Source organism: Cynocephalus volans, chromosome 1 (genome assembly GCF_027409185.1).
Source record: "Cynocephalus volans isolate mCynVol1 chromosome 1, mCynVol1.pri, whole genome shotgun sequence".
Classification (NCBI taxonomy): Eukaryota; Metazoa; Chordata; class Mammalia; order Dermoptera; family Cynocephalidae; genus Cynocephalus; species Cynocephalus volans.
The window spans coordinates 228,011,232-228,027,916 of record NC_084460.1 but is presented as its reverse complement, the minus strand read 5'-3'; the positions used below and the strand labels follow the sequence as shown (position 1 = coordinate 228,027,916).

The following is a 16,685-nucleotide window of genomic DNA, read 5'->3' as shown; positions in this document are numbered from 1 at the left end:
ACCTAGAAAAGGGCAATGAGGAGGTTGCTAGCTCTATCAAATATTAGAATACATTATAAAGCCTTCTTAAGTAAAACTGTGGACCAATGAAAGATAATTTTTAAAAATCCAGAAGTTGATCCAAATGCATTTGGAAATTTAGTGAATGATAAAGATGGCAATTTAAGTCAGCGGTAAACATTTTAAACAAGTGGCATCCTGACAACTAACCAGCCATGTGGAAAAGGATAAAATTAGATCCATCTCTCATACTGTACATCTAAATTCCAAATGGATCAGAGATATTAAAAAAAAAACTTTTAAGTCCCAGAAGAAAATGTAGGTGAATTCCTTGATGAAATGGGGAAAAGTTTCTGAAAGAAAGTGAGCCGAGACGCTGGGTACTGTTCAAGTTTTATTAAAGGGAAAGAATCTGCCGGGCTGCGCTCAAAGTGACAGGCAGCCTGGGGCTGCCCTTGAGATGGGGGACAGCAGCAGGTGTGGGGCTGGTAGAGCTTATATAGGGTGCCAAGGGCTGGCTCGTCTAATCAAGGAGGGGCATTATGCTAATGTGGAAGCTATTCAACCAGGGTGGAGAATTGCGCCCTTGCAGAAGCAAAAGGATTTCTGTTTAAGTCATGAGGCTTCTTGTAAAGGTAAGTGGGGAGGGGTTTGGTGCTGGAGTGGAAGACAAGGCCAGTGGCTATTTTGTGCTTATTGTGTGCACAATGGCGCCAGTCACATCCAAAATCCATCAGTTTCCTAAACAGGACTCAAGAGAAAAGATGAAGTATTAATATTCCATATATATGAAATAAATCTTCCTAAGAAAAGGACGACCCAATAGAGAAGTGGGCAAAAAATATAATTTGCAGTAAAAAGAAAAACAAATGGCTCAAACTTGAAAAAAAAAAGTTCTCTACCAGACAGTACTATACCACTGCTTACCTAGGTATTGGTAGAAATCCAAGAATTTGCCAATGTATTCTATTGGTGAGGCTGTAGGGAAAAGGCATTCTCAAACACTGCAGGTAGGAATGAAAAATGTTAGAATTCCTATAAAAGGAAGTTGGCACTATCTAGTAAGATTATATAAATTTACTCTTTGATATAGCTATCTTCTTTCTGGAATCTCCTGAAAATACAGGTGACACAAGCACAAGACAGTTCATGGAAGCACTGTTTGTAAAAGGCAAAGATTGGAAACAACTCAAATGTCTACCAATACATCCATACAGTGGAATACTGTGGGAGAAATCTTTTTATATTGTCATTACACAGTGTAAACATTTTTTGTGGCCCTTTAACAATTTCTCCTGGTAAAAAATATTAAACACAGCAAGTTGCAAAATAGTGTATATATAGTATGCTCGTTTTTATGCAGAATGTATATATGCTGTTGTGTATACATGCATTTGCATATATTTTCAAAAAGAAAAAGGTAAAAACTGATATACCTAGTTATCTATTTGGGAAGGGGTGGGAACAAGGATTAGAAAGAAATAGAATAGACTCCTCTGAATGTACCTTTTTTTAGTTTTTACTTTGAAACTACGTAATTGTGATTTTCAAACAGTGTTTCAGTTAGAATACCCTAGTAGAGTTACCTGATGACAGAAAGAACCACAAAGAAATATTAAATTTCTTTCAGTCTTATGTTAGCAATGTACTGGCATTATTTTCAAACAATTCTATGCATTATGTATTAAAGCAAATAAGTTCATGTGTAAATGTACTTAGGAACCAAGATTTTCAGCTTAAGAGAAAAGAACTACAATATAAAAATGAAAGTAATGAAGCAAAAAGTCATTACATGTGTGAAGGCAAAGGACAAAGTACTAAAAAAAAAATAGTGCTTTTTGTGTTTTGCATTGAAATCCCTTTACTGTCAAATTCTTGGTGGGACAAGTTCCATAATCTGTAGGTATGTTTCCCTGACTTTTCAATGTATTGACAAGTTTTGCTGAGTTATTTCAAAGACTTCTTTTCCTTTCTTCTCTTCCACCATGTCTGAGTTTTGGGGGGGTCCTGGTCTCAGTTGTAGTTTTCAAAAGGAATCAGATAAAGTATTAAGAGCTTATAACGATAATGTTTAGATAATTTGTGCTTCATATAGTACTGCCCAGTCTTAATGCATCTCAAATGGCAGGATTTCAGGTGGTCTGACAGAGACATTTTGGGAAGACCATAAAACCACCTAAATCACAAAGGCCTCAGCAATAGAATTTTTATACTGAGTTCATTTCAGTAATCCTAACTTTTCCTCCATCACAAATAATTTGTGTATTGTTTTTTTAGATGGCTATTCATATGAAAAGGAAGCAATGGAAAACTGGATCAGCAAAAAGAAACGCACAAGTCCCATGACAAACCTTGTTCTTTCTTCAGTGGTACTTACGCCAAATAGGACTCTGAAAATGGCCATCAATCGATGGCTTGAGACACATCAAAAATAGAATTTATTTTGTACTGTTTATATTTTTCAGTCATTTCATTGGAATGATCTAAAGGTAAATACTAATTAGACATTATTAAAAGCAAAACAGAAGGTGGAAGAAACTTCTTAAATTTAGTTACTTATAAAAATTGTCCATTGATTCTTTAAAACACCATGACCTAAATTACACATCCAACCTCATTTCTGTCTTTCCTATAAAAGCCTTTTTGTATTAGTGAAAAAAATCTTAAGCTGTATAGAAATAAACTTTTACTTTAAATTGCTGTGCCCAAACTTATTTTTTGTGTGCTTTTAACCTGTTAAAAATATTTAAATAACTGAAAATACTTAGCCTTGCTAGCAACAGCTGTGACCAGACTTAAGATTCTAAGTCAGATTTCTATCATGACCCAACACAGTTTAGTGTTCACTCTTATTTGTATTACCTTGAAATGGGAATATGTAGGCACAAAGACAAATACACACTTTTAACTGAAAGATGATAATACAAACGTTTTGAAGAAGAAACTGTCATAACAGAGTTCAGTGTATTGCCAAAGTGTTTGAGAGTTACACAATTAAAGATATCCTGTTGACAGTAAAAACAGATAAGAAATTATAGATTACTTTTCTTCATGCTTTCTTCCTATTTCAGGCAAAAAGACTAATTTTGACCCTTGAATAATTTGGAATTTCTAGAAGCTGTCAGTCACTCTTATTCTGAAACGATTATAAAATGAAATTAAATATGTATTTGGTAGTATTAATATAAAATATGCTTCTCATTATTTTCTTTAGGGCAACAAGGATTAAGGCAAGGCAGATAATTGTCACCAGAATATTCTCTACTTATCCATTGACTCAGAATGCAAAACAAATTCTATTAATAGTCTTTATTCCATATGGAAAAGTACAGTAGTTGTGCAGAAACAAAACTACATAACAAAAGGGTAAGACTTTCACAAATATTAAAACATACAATAAATAAGCCATAGTAGTTATAGCAGAACTCATGGAAAGCCTATAAAAAATGATAAAGCTGTTTGTACAAAGTACACTGTACACACACTCAGGAACAAATGTTGAATGACATCACAAGGTTCCTATTCATACAAAACCATAATGATGTTCACAGGAACTTCATTACAACTATTTTTAAAACATTCTGAAAATATAGAACTTCCTTCCCCCAATTCTAGAAAATAAGTTTCACATCCCACCATAGAAAACAAAATACTCTCACCTCCCTCAAACTAGCATTTTAACATCCTCCACAAACACACCATTTTCATATAAAAATACCTTAAACCAAGGTTTATTCTTGTACCTTATCTTTTACAAATGAATATACATCAGTTTGGGCTTAAGTAGCACCTCAAAGGTGTTCCTATAAATGAGATAAAGTGCTGTTACTGGTATAATGTTAACACACCACAATATGTCATTCAGTGCAATAACCAGCATGGATGAAGCTTACAAAGAACATGCAAATAAATGATTGGGGATTTGCTTTTTGTTTTTGCATTAACTATTTTGAAACAGTTGTATTTACAAGTCTGAATAAAACTGGGCTATTTAATATATACAACATGTGACTATTAATGATTGTACAACAAAACAAAAGCCACAACTAACCATACCTTAAGTTTCCAAATTAAATATTGTCCTTAACAGACAGAAGGCTTGTTCCAAGAGCCTTATTACTAAAGTTTTGGAACCAGCTGAGAGCTATAAGAGCCACTTAGATTGCCGGTCTTAGCATTTAGGTCAAATCTAACTTGACCACCAATAATGATTCCGAATGGCTTATACTGTTTCCAAATATCAAAAACACCTTGAAGCATGAATATAGTTCCAAAAAAGGTGCTATAAAAATATTCTGAATAAGAACCATAACATGGAAGTAAGTGTTTAATCCTCTTAAAAGAGCTGCTATGAAGGGAACAATTACTTGGATATTATTGTATTTTGCTTAAAAAAAAAATCAGCTATATTATGTTTATAGTCATATTTATACTCAGCTGGAAATCACTTGTGTTTTTATATATATATATATAAATAAAATTAGGATTTGACTCAATGGAGCTATAACTTGACAATTCCATCTTTTCCAAAATGTATCATTTGGATATTATGCCAAAGTTAAGCCTACCACTCTTTAATAATAGACATATTCTCTAAGTAAATACTGTGATTTCACCACATAGCAAAGGCTAGGAGAAAAGTCATAAAAACCAAATAATTCCATAAGAGAAAAGCATGAGTTAACGTCTTCTTGGCTGTCTTGAATGCTCAACTTGATAGGTATAGCTTATTGTTTTCAATTGTTTAGCATTCTTACTTATGGTGACTTTTAGCTACTTAGCTATTATTAAGGAAGTTTTTGTCCCACATTTTTAATACAGCAATGGCATGGATCCACCCCCCCTCCCAGAGGAAAGAAAAAAAAATGGCTAAAAAGTAATTTTTCTGATGGAAAAAAACAACTACTTATAACCAGGAGCCAAACATACTGTTTTCCAAATTCTACCCATGGCGCTCTCTGAAGGCTCACACATTTGATTCTATGAAGGATCGCTTTGGCTTTGCTGAAGTGAGGTGGCTCCTGTGGGCTTCATTACTGATATGAGGCTGCTGTTTAGAGATGCTTTCCTGATAGAGATGAGAAACAGTCTTAGTTACCCTGTTCTCTTGACAGTGGACTGGAATTTGGCACTTGCTTTCTTCTAGCTCCTTTACCTGTGCCCCATTGTGGATACTTCCACTCAGCGTAGAAACAGAACAGGTTTTGGCTTGGTTGTTATACCCTCCCACTTGTTTGAGAGAGGGCTTCTCAGAGTTAGAGGACTGCAGGCCAGCTGCAGGTGTGTTTGTCAGTAGCCCCTCTGCCACCTGGCAGTGCCAGGTGCGGCTGGGATTGCCCTGCTGTTGGAACCTTGCGGTCTTGTCCATGATGCCCATAAATGGAGTATTGCGTGGCCTGTGCTCAGCTGTACTGCTCTGAACCTGGCTCACAGCCTTGTCCTTGATTCGAGCATCTGGTCCCTGGACCTTGAAGCCATCTGAAAAACTGCTGCTTGAAGTCAAACTACTGGTTGAACTTGACATCTTTATGCTGCTAGATGGAGAATCAGAAGAGCCTGAGCTGGTGAAGGAAACTGGGTGTCGCATGTCACTGCAGCTCACTGGCCCGCCTTGGTTTGGAGGGGCCACGTCCACAGCCACAGAGGCATGAGACAGAAGCCGCTCTGCAGTTTTGATCTTGCTTGGTAGAGGATATGCAGTGCCACCCTCACTGTGCTGCAGGTGGGCACTTTGGCTGGGGTCCAGCCGATCCCCAGAATGGCCACAACCGGCTCCTAGAGTGAAAGTACCTGCCCCCTCTAAGTGCTGGTTTCTGCTCCCAGCAGTAACTATAGGAATTCTGCCTGGCATGGGACTTGGGGGAGGATTCTGAGAAGAGACCTGAATTTTTGTGCTACTGTTTCTCACACCAGACTGTCCGGAACCCAGATGTTGGTTGGTTTTCACTATCTGTGCCTGCTTGGTGGGCTGCATGAGCAGCCCCGGCTGAGCTACAGGCTCCCTCAGGGGCTTGCTGATTCCTGCCTTACTCTGTGGCGATGCCGGCCTCCCTTTGGACTGCAGCCCTTCTTGAAGGTTTCGGATGTACAGGGAAGGGACAGAGGAGGATGGCTGGGACCTGGGAGTCGGGGAAATGGATTCTTCCTGTGGAGAAGTTTCTTCCTCTTCAGCCTCATCAAGATGAAAGTGGTCGTTTAATGCAGGGCTCAGGGCATCCTCCTCATTATCCGAGTCGTTGGGTGGAGCTGGTGGCGGGCACTGCTGCTTTTGCTGTTGGCTCCTCTGGAGCTGCTTGCATTCTTCTTCCACGCGGGCAAGAAGCCTCCTGATTTCCTGATTGGTGGGACAGAGCTTCACAGCCTCCTGCAAGTCAGCCAGAGCTGCCACAAACTGCCTTTACATGAGAACAGAAGATGTGATTACAAGCCATGTTTGAACATGCTCTACATGTAACAGGTCATAAAATAGCTGTGCCCCCAAGGACAGAGAAGGCAGCTGAATGAGTTTTGAACAATTACTATGCTGGTCAGGATCCACTTAACTAAACCAGTTACTCAGCTAGCTGGCAGTGCTGAATCCTAAGTCAGATCTGTGTGATCCCAGGGCCCTGCTCTCTCAGTAAAGACCACTGGTCTAGGAATGAGGGTAGGCATGAATCTGTGGGCACCAGAATCCTTTTAAAATAAGCTTCATCATCCCTTCACTGTACCCACCTCTAACTCAAGACTCGTACAATCCTTCCCCTTTCCTGCCTCTTAATGCCCCTAGTTGGCAGTTTCACTGAAATATGGACTAAACGAACTTAATGTTGCAGTGAGTCTCAGCTGGGGGTGGGGAGGAATAGTTGTTGACATATCAGGACAAAATAAAAGTTTAGCCATTGCTAATAATATGCACTACCATGCCTCTTGGAAGCTAATTTATTATTAAAAAGGACGAGAGGCATTTGAGTAACACATATGAAGCAAAACCTTCCCAAATTTAACTAGCAGGTTTAAGCCCGTAGAAAATAAGTCTTCTCTAATCATGTAGTTAACCCCAGACAGTACCTGCTATTTCTCTTTGCTCTTGCCCTGGCATAAAAGGCTTCATAGGACTTGGGTTTCAATTCAAGAGCCTTGGAAGCAAATTCTTCTGCCATGCCAAAGTCCTGGTGTCAGTAAATAAATAATGAGTCAAAAGCAGCACTGAAACGTGATCATAGGCAACTGTTTCATAGGAGTTTTGCTATAAAGGGTAACAGAGCATTGGGACATAATTAGGGAGGGATGAAGGGCAAGGCAAATTTTTCTGTTTATTTTGTTTTGTTTTCAAGTTAGGAGATAATTACAGCTTATTAATATCTTAAGAGAAGAATCCAGTAGAAAAGCAGCAATCATTCAGTGGGGAGAGAGAACAGTGGTGGAAGCAGTGTACCGGGGGTGAGGGGGCCCAGCACAGCAGTGCACGGTCAGCCTCAGAGGACGTGGACCCTGTGTCCACTCCAGCAGGCAGGCAGGCAGGGCACAGATGTGGGCAGACAAATGGTTTTGGGGAGGGGAGAATGAAGTTAACAAAAAAGCAGGAAGAAGTCCTGAAACAAATCTGTAAGTTATGAGTTAACCACTACTAATTACAAATTACCTAGTTACTAACAGGCAGACTGTAACACATTTGGGTGGGACTTTCCTTCTGAACCTGGGGATGAGCAACTCGTGACAATGCTGGCAAAATCCCTGTGGGGAAGGGGTAGAGGAGCACTGCATTTGCTTTTTGGCATTGGAGCTGAGGAAACTAAACCCAAGTGCATTCCTTCGGCACCTTGAGAGGTGGGTAGTGACAGAGATCTAATGACAGTCATCCAGGAGAAGCAGCTTCCCATATGGCGCGTTCAGATAAATGCGCAAACAGATCAGATAGGAGGTTCCATGATTCGGTCCATGGAAGGGCTGGCCTTCACCACTGGGCAAAAGTTCTACTGCTAAAGGACTGGAACAGAATAACAGGGCTCAGCTTACATTTGTTTTCCTTCGGCATCGAGACAAATTGAGATAGAGGGAAACTCTTAGTTCACTGAATGGTCTCATGTCCTCTCCAAATCCTTCTCGAGGAAACTTCCTTAAGGCATACTGGTACCTCTGGGCTGCCTCTTTCATCTTCCCTTTCTAGGATTCAAAAATCACAGAAATTTATCCTTTTTCAGATGCTGTAAGATGAATACGCTTCCATACCCTGCAGACCCTGCGGAGGTTGTCCCTCCACGCAAAACCATCCTAGCACATTGAAATGAGTAAGTGCCAGGGCAGGAACTAGGTCATGAATGGGTCTGAACACGCTCGGGCTTCACTGTCCTTACAGGATCAGCAACATGGTCCACACACAGCAAGGGAGAGGATGGTTTTACAATAAGGTGCTTGTAAACTGTCAAACTGATAACTACAAATCCTAAGGTACGAGATTACCTTGTCTGTTACATATTTTTGAAAATTATTCAAGAATTCTCTCATCTAAAGATATTTTAATACCAATTGTAATAGAAATCAGATGAAAAAATGATGTAGTTCCTAAGGCAAGTAGAGTCTTGTGGATAAACCTAGAGCTTGATGCAGAATAATAATTTTCCCTTTAAGAGGAACAGGCTTTAAAAATCAGAACAGCACCACACATCATTTTCAAGGCTAAAGAAATCCATTTGCTCAGTCACTCCCGTCACACAGCAGGTATAAAGCCTGTTGAAAATAGCTTGATATTTCTGACATAATTGCCTACCAAGATCCATACTAAAACCACTTCAAAGCCACAACAGTACACTCTCTCAACTCAATTCCAAACTGATTTCAAGCCAGGAACCCTGCTGGGTCATGCTATATGCCTATTTATTTGTTAGTATTAAAAAAAATGAAAGCTACAACATAGCTGCCTAATAGTAAAAAGGATGAAGATGGTCATAATCTAGTGGTTGTTTCCTTAATCTTTTAATTCTACCTAATCATAGATCAGGAAAGAATAGCGATCTATGTAAATAGCTACCCATCTATCTAAACCAAGGGTCGGCAAACTACAGCTTGTAAGGCCAAATCTGGCTTGCCACCTGTGTTTATAAATAAAGTTTTATTGGGACACAGCCATGCTCATTTGCTCTGTATTATCTGTAACTGCTTTTGTACCACCACAGCAGAGCTGGATAGTTGCAACCCATAGAGACTGCACAGTCTGCAAAGCCTAAAATATTTACTGTCTGGCCCTCTACAGAAAAAGTTTGCTGATCTCTGTTCTACACTGATACCTTATTTTGGAAAATGTAAAGTCAAATTTATTAGTCTATAAAAATCTATAATCTATAAATCATGTTTCCATTTTCCAGGGAAAATGGAAAAAAATTCAGTCTCCTGAATAGCTAAGTATTATATATTAACTTGACTATATTAAAAATCTCTCTAGAAACAGTCTCAAATTACAGAAGTTCATAGATATTAAAAATTACATAGTCAAGGCCTGAGAGACTAAATGATTCTTTTCTTCTGGAAATGTCTCCTGTGTGTTCCTTTCCCATATTTCTATGACTGTGCCAGTCTGTGCTCTGAACTCTGGGGCAATGTGAAAGGCTAAGGAACCTCCTGTAGATGTGCCAACTGACCTAGAGGTGACTCTGCTTCATGCCACAGCTTCATGCTGCAGCCTCCAGAATTAGTTCAGAAATAATGGTTCTCAGACACAAAGAGAAGTGCTTTCTACCTTTAGGATATTAAACAAATCCTGGGCATGAGGCCAGGTTAGCATCTCTTGGATCTGTGTTCTGTGCAGTAGCACAGCTATGGCCTTTATCTACCAAACTGAGAGGCTGCTTCGAGTTGGTTACAACAGCGTGGAAAAGGACGATACCACTTACTTTGTACATCACATTTCCTTCCTCCATTAATTTCTGCAAAAGTATAATCAAAATATCAGGTTTGGAAGTGGCCATCGCCCAAGCAGCATTTCCTGCAAAATAAACACACATTCAGAGGCACTTCAGAAGTCCCGGGGGAAAGGAGTCCCATTCTCCCGCAGCCCCATCACAGCTGTCTGTCACAAACAGCTGGAGCCCAGCTGCCGGGACCATTGCTTGGGTGCCTCTCAGGCTGCTAGACGACCATATAGTGCAGGAAAGGGAACAGGACACAGACAAGCTGGCTTAGCTTCTAATCTATTTTTCACTGAACTAGGTACTCAGGAGGGGAACAGTGCCCGGCACAAATTCGTCCTTGCTATTCCACTGAAAAAGTAATGAGAAGCTCAGGCGTCAGAGCAACTATGACCCATCCCTCCCTTCTGGGGAAAATCAATTAGACCTGGCCCCAGAGCAATCACCTCATTTTCCTGTGGCACCCATCACGAGGACAGGGCAGGTAGGGCGTGTGTCCTGGGCATCCTCAGCCCCCTGCAGTCCACCACTGACGTCTGCTCTGAGATGTCTTAACTGGACCCTCCTGCTCACGCCCACGTCCAGCTTCTCTGTCTAGCCTACAGCACGGCCGCAGTCTTCTCTCTAACCCCCTCTGAGCACTTGGGACGCTGCAGGGAGGAGCGCTTAAGAGCACAGATCCAGGAGCGAGTCGCTAGGTTCACACCATGACTCTGCCACTCACTGTGACCTTAGGGAAGCTATTTAGCTCCTCTGTGCCTTGGTTTCCTCATCTGTACAGCTACCTATTTACAGAGCTGTGGCGAGGCTTATGTTAAAATGTGAAACTGCTCAACATCGTTCCTGATACTGTTAACTGCTTAATAATTTTAGCTAGTATTTTCATCGCAGTTCTCCACCCAGAGCTGCCCTTGGCCAAACGTCTTGCACATCAAACCAAAACAGTGACATGCGCTCATTGCTCTCCCCTGCCCCGTTTTGAATGGTGTGTTGCGTTACAACCAGCCACACAGAGGGCTTTCTCTACCGAGGGACCCCCCATTATCCTCCAGTAATCCTGTCCTGTCCTCGTGAAATCACAGGACCTTTCTCTCTCAGACACTGGTGCCATTCCCCCACCAGCTGACCGATGGCTCTAGAACAGTGGCACTCACCCTTGGCTGCTCATTAGTCACCTGGGGGCTTTGACAACTACTGGTGCTTGGCCCCACCCCCACAATCAGTCATCTGGCCACTCCCTGCTAGGGCTCTTGGGCACCCCAACATCCGCAATTCTAGACTGTCCCTCAACATTAGCCTCTGCTTTCTACCCTTGCTAGCAGTAACATTATGAGCTACCAAAGTATTTTTAGATGACTGTGATTAAATGTGGATGAAAGGGAGGGAGGGAGGGAGGAGGAGGGAAAGAGGGAGGAAGGGGAGAGGGGCAAGAGGAGCGGGGGGGGGGGGGGGGGGCGAGAGGGGTGGGGGGAGAAGCGAGAGGGGTGGGGGGACGAGGAGTGAGAGGGGCGGGGGTGGCGAGAGGGACGGGGGGGGGGGGGCGGGGGGGGGCGGGGCGATCTCCAAACATCTGACATATTATTTCCTAACCTGGGAGCAGATGAGTCTAGCTCCCTAAGGCACTGTGAAATCTGAAGCTAACTTCCCTCTCCCTGCAGAGCTGAGGTGGAGTTCACTGACCTAATTTGGCTCCTTTTCGGAGCAGCGTAACCACCACAGATGTGTTTCGACATCCAATGGCTCTGTCCAGGGGACGCATCCCGCTGTGGTCCACGTGCTCAATCACGGCTCCCTTCTCGACCAGGTACAGCACCTGCAGCGGGAGAGCAGAGGCCTGGGGAGCAGCTGGTGGCAGGGGCACCGCCGCTCGTCCAGCTCTGCATCTGATGCAGGGGCCTGCGGGCTGAGCTTCACTCCTATTTCAGGTGCGAAGCTGATACAAAACAGAAGGGGAGCCAAAATCCGTAGCTGACACCTCCGCTAAGGCAACTGCTGTCGGTGGTGAGGAGAGCAGGTGGCTCACCCTCACCAACCAGAGGTGGGTGCGTGCCCGTGTGTGTGATCTGCTTGTCTTGGTCTCACTCTATGTCCCAGGCCACACAGATGAGCCACAGCTACCTTCTCATCCCCAGTTAATAAGCAACTTCTGCAACAAGCTCCAACAGGCTGGCAGCCTACAGCACGGGCACTTGAGAGACATTCAGGTCCTGGGTGTCACGAGCTGGGAAGATCAGCAGCTCGGGACCAGATGGACCTGAGTGTAATTCACTTTAAGGCTTAGGAAAGAGATTTGAAGAATACTAGGACTGTAAACATGGCAAGTTTGAGACCATGGTACAAAGACTGATTTGATGTGATAAAATAGCTGTCATTTGGACTAAAGAAGAAACAAAAGGCAAAAACCACTTTGGCCACTCAAATTTCTCTACTTTTCTCAAGCCTGTAGCCAGTTTTGGTTTTCAAGTTGATCTGACAGTACATGCTTCCTATCTGTCCACCAGCTACTCAAAATGACACTAGAGGGGTTAATTTCTGGGATATGTAAACTCCTGGAACTCAACAACGAAAAACCCAATTTTAAAAACGGGCAAAGGATTTGAATAGATATTTCTCCAAAGACAATATACACATGAAAAAATGCTCAACATCACTAAGCATTAGGGAAATGCAAATCAAAACCACAATGAGATATCAACTCATATCCAATAGGATGACTACTATTAAAAAAAAAAGTGTTGGTGAGGATGTGGAGAAATTAGAATACTTGCGCATGACTAGTGGGAATGTAAAATTGTACAGCCACTACGGAAGAGTATGGTGGTTCCCCAAAAAGTTAAAAATAGAATTACCATATGATCCAGCAATTCCACTTTTGGGTATATACCCCAAAGAATTGAAAACGATGTCTTAAAGAGATATTTGTATATCCATGTCCATAGCAGCATTATTCACAGTAGCTAAAACATGGAAGCAACCCACGTGTCCATGGATGAGTGGATAAGCAAACTGTGGTATACACATACAATGAAATATTATTCAGTGTTAAAAAGTAAAGAAATTCTGACATATGCTACAACATGGATGAATCTTGAGGACTTTATGCTAAAGGAAATAAGCAAGTCACAAAAAAGACAAATACTGTATGATTCCACTTCCATGAAGTATCTAAAGTAGTCAAAATCAGAGAGACAGAAAGTAGAATGGTGGCTGCCTGGGGCTTGGGGGCCGGGGTGGGGGAGGTGGAAACCGGGGGTTGTTTACTAGGTACAGAGTTTCAATTTTGCAAGATAAAAAATTCTGGATGATGGCTGTACAACAACGTGAATATATGTAACACTACTGAACTCTATATACTTGGAAATGGTTACGTTATGTGTTTTTACCAAATTTTTTTTTAAATGACACTAGAATGCTAAACTCCTTCACTCTTCCCCAGTACTGACAAACTGTGGAATTTGGTCAGGTAGTGGAAAAAGTGTGAGATTTAGTTAAATGTCTGTTTCTAAAAAGTGACATGAAGTACAGTTTACAAGGTACAGGTAATCGAAACACTAAATTCTAACATCACTGCCTTTTATAGGCACCAAGCACAGGTGTCAGGTCTATAGCTCCTGGTAGCAAATACCTGTTTCTCCAGCTAGTCCTCACATTAGACATACTGATCCATCAAAAAATCATAATTCTCAAGTAGGTGAATATTTCCCTGGCACCTGCTGGGCACCTGGGATGTGGAGCCTGACAAAGACAGGGTTCCTGCCCTGAAAGACATTTTGTAGTTCTCAAGTTTACTAAGGTTTTAACCTCTCACACCTTGATAAGACTTAGGCAGGCATCTGGCAAAGAGATAAAGATAGAGCCCAAAGCTGTTAGTATTATTTTTAGTTAATGCCACATCGCTTTAAAAACAAACCAGTATATAAACACGATGAAATACTACGCAGCCTTAAAAAAGCAGGAGATTCTGTTATATACAACATGGACGAACCTGGAGGACATTACGCTAGTGAAATGAGCCAAGCACAGAAGGACAAATAGCGTATGATCTCACTCATATGTGGCATCTAAAAAAGTCAAACTCCTAAAGTAGAGGGTAGAACAGTGGCTGCCAGAGGCTGAGGGGTTGGGATAGAGGGGGGCTGCAGGGGGCAGACGGGGAAGGGGAGACGGTCACAAGGTACAAAGTTTCAGACAAGAGGAATAAGTCCTGTTGATCTGTTGCACAGCACAGTAGCTATAGTTAATAACAATGTATCTTGCATTTCATATAGCTGAAAGAGAGGACTTTTAAATGTTCTCACCACAAAGAAATGATAAATACTTGAGGTTATGGATATGTTCATTAGCCTCATCTAATCATTCCACAATGTATGCATGTATCCAAACATCACATTGTACCCCACAAATATATACAATTATTATTTGTCAATTAAAAATGAAACTTAAAAACAACTAGCTAATCATTTCATTAGTAGTAAGGTGGTTTCTAAATGACATATGAAGGAATTCTATTTATATGGCTTACTATGAGAAAATAAAACTACATATGCTGCGTGTGTATACAAGTACATACTCACGTGTCTGCTGTATGCTCAGTTTGTAAGCAGATGTTTTTAAGCTTATAAGCATCTACTAAAATCTTTACTACAGTCCTGGAATGGATTGCACGTCACAGAATTACAGAAAAATGAAGGATCCCCCACAGCACACACACACTGACCACATGCAGGAATTGGTCAGTGCTTGGAGTTTCTTTCCCTGCAGGTGGAGGGGAGTGAACACCTGCTGGTACTTACAGTCTCGGCATCGCCGTAGAAGGCAGCCAGGTCCAAGGGAGTGCGGCCGTTCTTGTCTGTCTGGTCTATCTCGGCTCCTTCTTCAATCAGGTACTGGACCACTGCCCTGTGACCTTTCAGACAAGCCCAGCTTAACGCTGACAGACCCTCTTTGTCCAGAGAAGAAAGGGTGGCACCTGAAAGAAAGGCCCATTCACAGAATATGAACCTTATAAGACAAAGTCCAGAATGAACCGTTTCAGTACTGCAGGATACCTGGCCTGAGCATGTCAGTCAGGCACCGTGAGATTGAAGCTGACTGGCAGAAACAATCCCCGATCCCCAAGGCCGAGCTGACTAGTGAGCACGTGGGCACTACCTATTCTCTCTACTTGTGTCTATGTTTGAAAATTTCCATAACAAAAAGACTTAAAATTTGAGCCAAAAAGTAATGAATGGGTTTGCCAAAGCTCTTTCTTTGTCCATCTAAAAGAAACCTATGTGGGGCGGGGGCACGCTGCTACCTTTTGAAAGAAGAAATTCCACGGTGCTCAAGTGCCCTTCACAAGCAGCCACCATGAGGGGCGTCCGGCCCTGCTTGTCACTTAGGTTCACATCACAGCCGCGTTCCAGCAGCAGTCTAACAATCTGAAAGAAACACTTGTAATTACAATCTTCCTGCTACATTTTAAGCCACATACTCTATACCCAGACAGGTTTCTCAGCCTTCAAAAGTACTCAGAAATGACTCTCTGCTTCCAAAAATCCCTCTAAATTGTATGATCTAAGGGGCTTAAAATCTTCCTACTGTATTCCTTTGAACAAAATCTTTTTCCAAATATAGACTCTTTTTAACGTGCCCAATTCACTACTATATCTATCTACAAAACATCCACACACCAGGCAGAAACAGTAATCTGGCCGAAGGGGGATGCCAATCACAAACAAGTAATGACAAGACACTACAATGGGGGATGAGGGGTAGCTAAGCATAACCAGGGGGTGGGGGCATGAGCATGGTCACGTGGGTCCCAGGCTGGCACTGAAGCTAAATACCCACAGTAGAAGGGTGTGGGGCAGGGGAGGGGGACATGGGAAAAGCTCACCCGACACACCCCCAAGCAATGGGTTAGGAGATGGCTTGCCCTTCATGGAGGGCAACTTTTAGCAAAGCTTTCTGAAGGAGATTCTCAGCCTCAGGAATATGCCCTTAAACCGTGCATGGTGGTAAGGTTGGAAGAACAAGCAAAAAACCAGACAAACATCTCTTAACCACTGTGGAACCACTTTATCCACAGGGTAAGCCTAGAGCCGCTCCTCGGCATGCTCCGTTCCATCACCGCCACCACAGAACATGGCACATTCCCACTGCTTTCCTGCTCTTTATGCACTAACCAATGCTTCCTAAACTTTCCTGTGAGTTAAGGAACACTGAGACTAGGAGAGAGGATCAGCCAGAGCATAGGGTCTAAGCTGAGAGGGCGACAGGGAATGGATGGTACAAACCAAGCTCTTGGGAATGCAAAGGAGAAAAGCCAAAATCCTGGGGGGGAGTACTCACAGCTCCTACCAATGCAGTTAGTGGGACTCAGCAGAAACATGATTCTGTGATGTCAACTTGGGTCTAGAAAATTCTTTTTATACTAGGCATGATAAGATCCTTTGTATTTGTAACTTTGGTGTGACCTGACACTAGGTGTGGGGTAGGTATGTGGTCACTGCTTATGAAATGAAGGAATAAATGGCTGGACCACTGCTCCAGGGGGTCCCCACTCTCTTGCATTAAAGGCAACAATGCGTCACTCATAGTTTAAAATAAGCAAACAAAAACAAACAAAAAAAACAGCCTGAGTCAGTGCTGGATGGAGGGAACATGTTTCCTTTTCCAAAGAGCAGGACAAATCCGCTCTTCTTCCAGGTGTGTTGGACGATGGGTTACAAAATGACTAGTACAGATAAGTTAGAGCAAATCTTCTATTAACAGATGGGTACACCTACTCCATCCCCTTCACAGTTAATTGCAGTGCTC

At 42.2% G+C, this 16,685-nt stretch overlaps 2 protein-coding genes across 7 annotated transcripts in view; one reads left to right on the top strand and one right to left on the bottom strand.

Moving 5' to 3' along the window:
• The window catches only part of WDSUB1 (WD repeat, sterile alpha motif and U-box domain containing 1), a 41,016-nt gene extending 38,382 nt beyond the window's left edge, over positions 1-2,634 (top strand). For all 4 annotated transcript variants that reach the window (XM_063101015.1, XM_063101020.1, XM_063101010.1 and 1 more), the window contains one exon: positions 2,278-2,634. In XM_063101015.1, the coding sequence (XP_062957085.1) occupies positions 2,278-2,435 (158 nt within the window). In that variant the 3' untranslated portion in view covers positions 2,436-2,634. The remainder of the gene's footprint in view (positions 1-2,277) is intronic.
• A 660-nt stretch (positions 2,635-3,294) lies between these two features.
• The window catches only part of TANC1 (tetratricopeptide repeat, ankyrin repeat and coiled-coil containing 1), a 215,978-nt gene continuing 202,587 nt past the window's right edge, over positions 3,295-16,685 (bottom strand). For all 3 annotated transcript variants that reach the window (XM_063097505.1, XM_063097488.1, XM_063097497.1), the window contains 7 exons: positions 15,181-15,304; positions 14,678-14,853; positions 11,565-11,697; positions 9,870-9,961; positions 7,999-8,145; positions 7,051-7,151; positions 3,295-6,395 (listed from right to left, as the gene is read on the bottom strand). In XM_063097505.1, the coding sequence (XP_062953575.1) occupies positions 4,967-6,395; positions 7,051-7,151; positions 7,999-8,145; positions 9,870-9,961; positions 11,565-11,697; positions 14,678-14,853; positions 15,181-15,304 (2,202 nt within the window). In that variant the 3' untranslated portion in view covers positions 3,295-4,966. The remainder of the gene's footprint in view (positions 6,396-7,050; positions 7,152-7,998; positions 8,146-9,869; positions 9,962-11,564; positions 11,698-14,677; positions 14,854-15,180; positions 15,305-16,685) is intronic.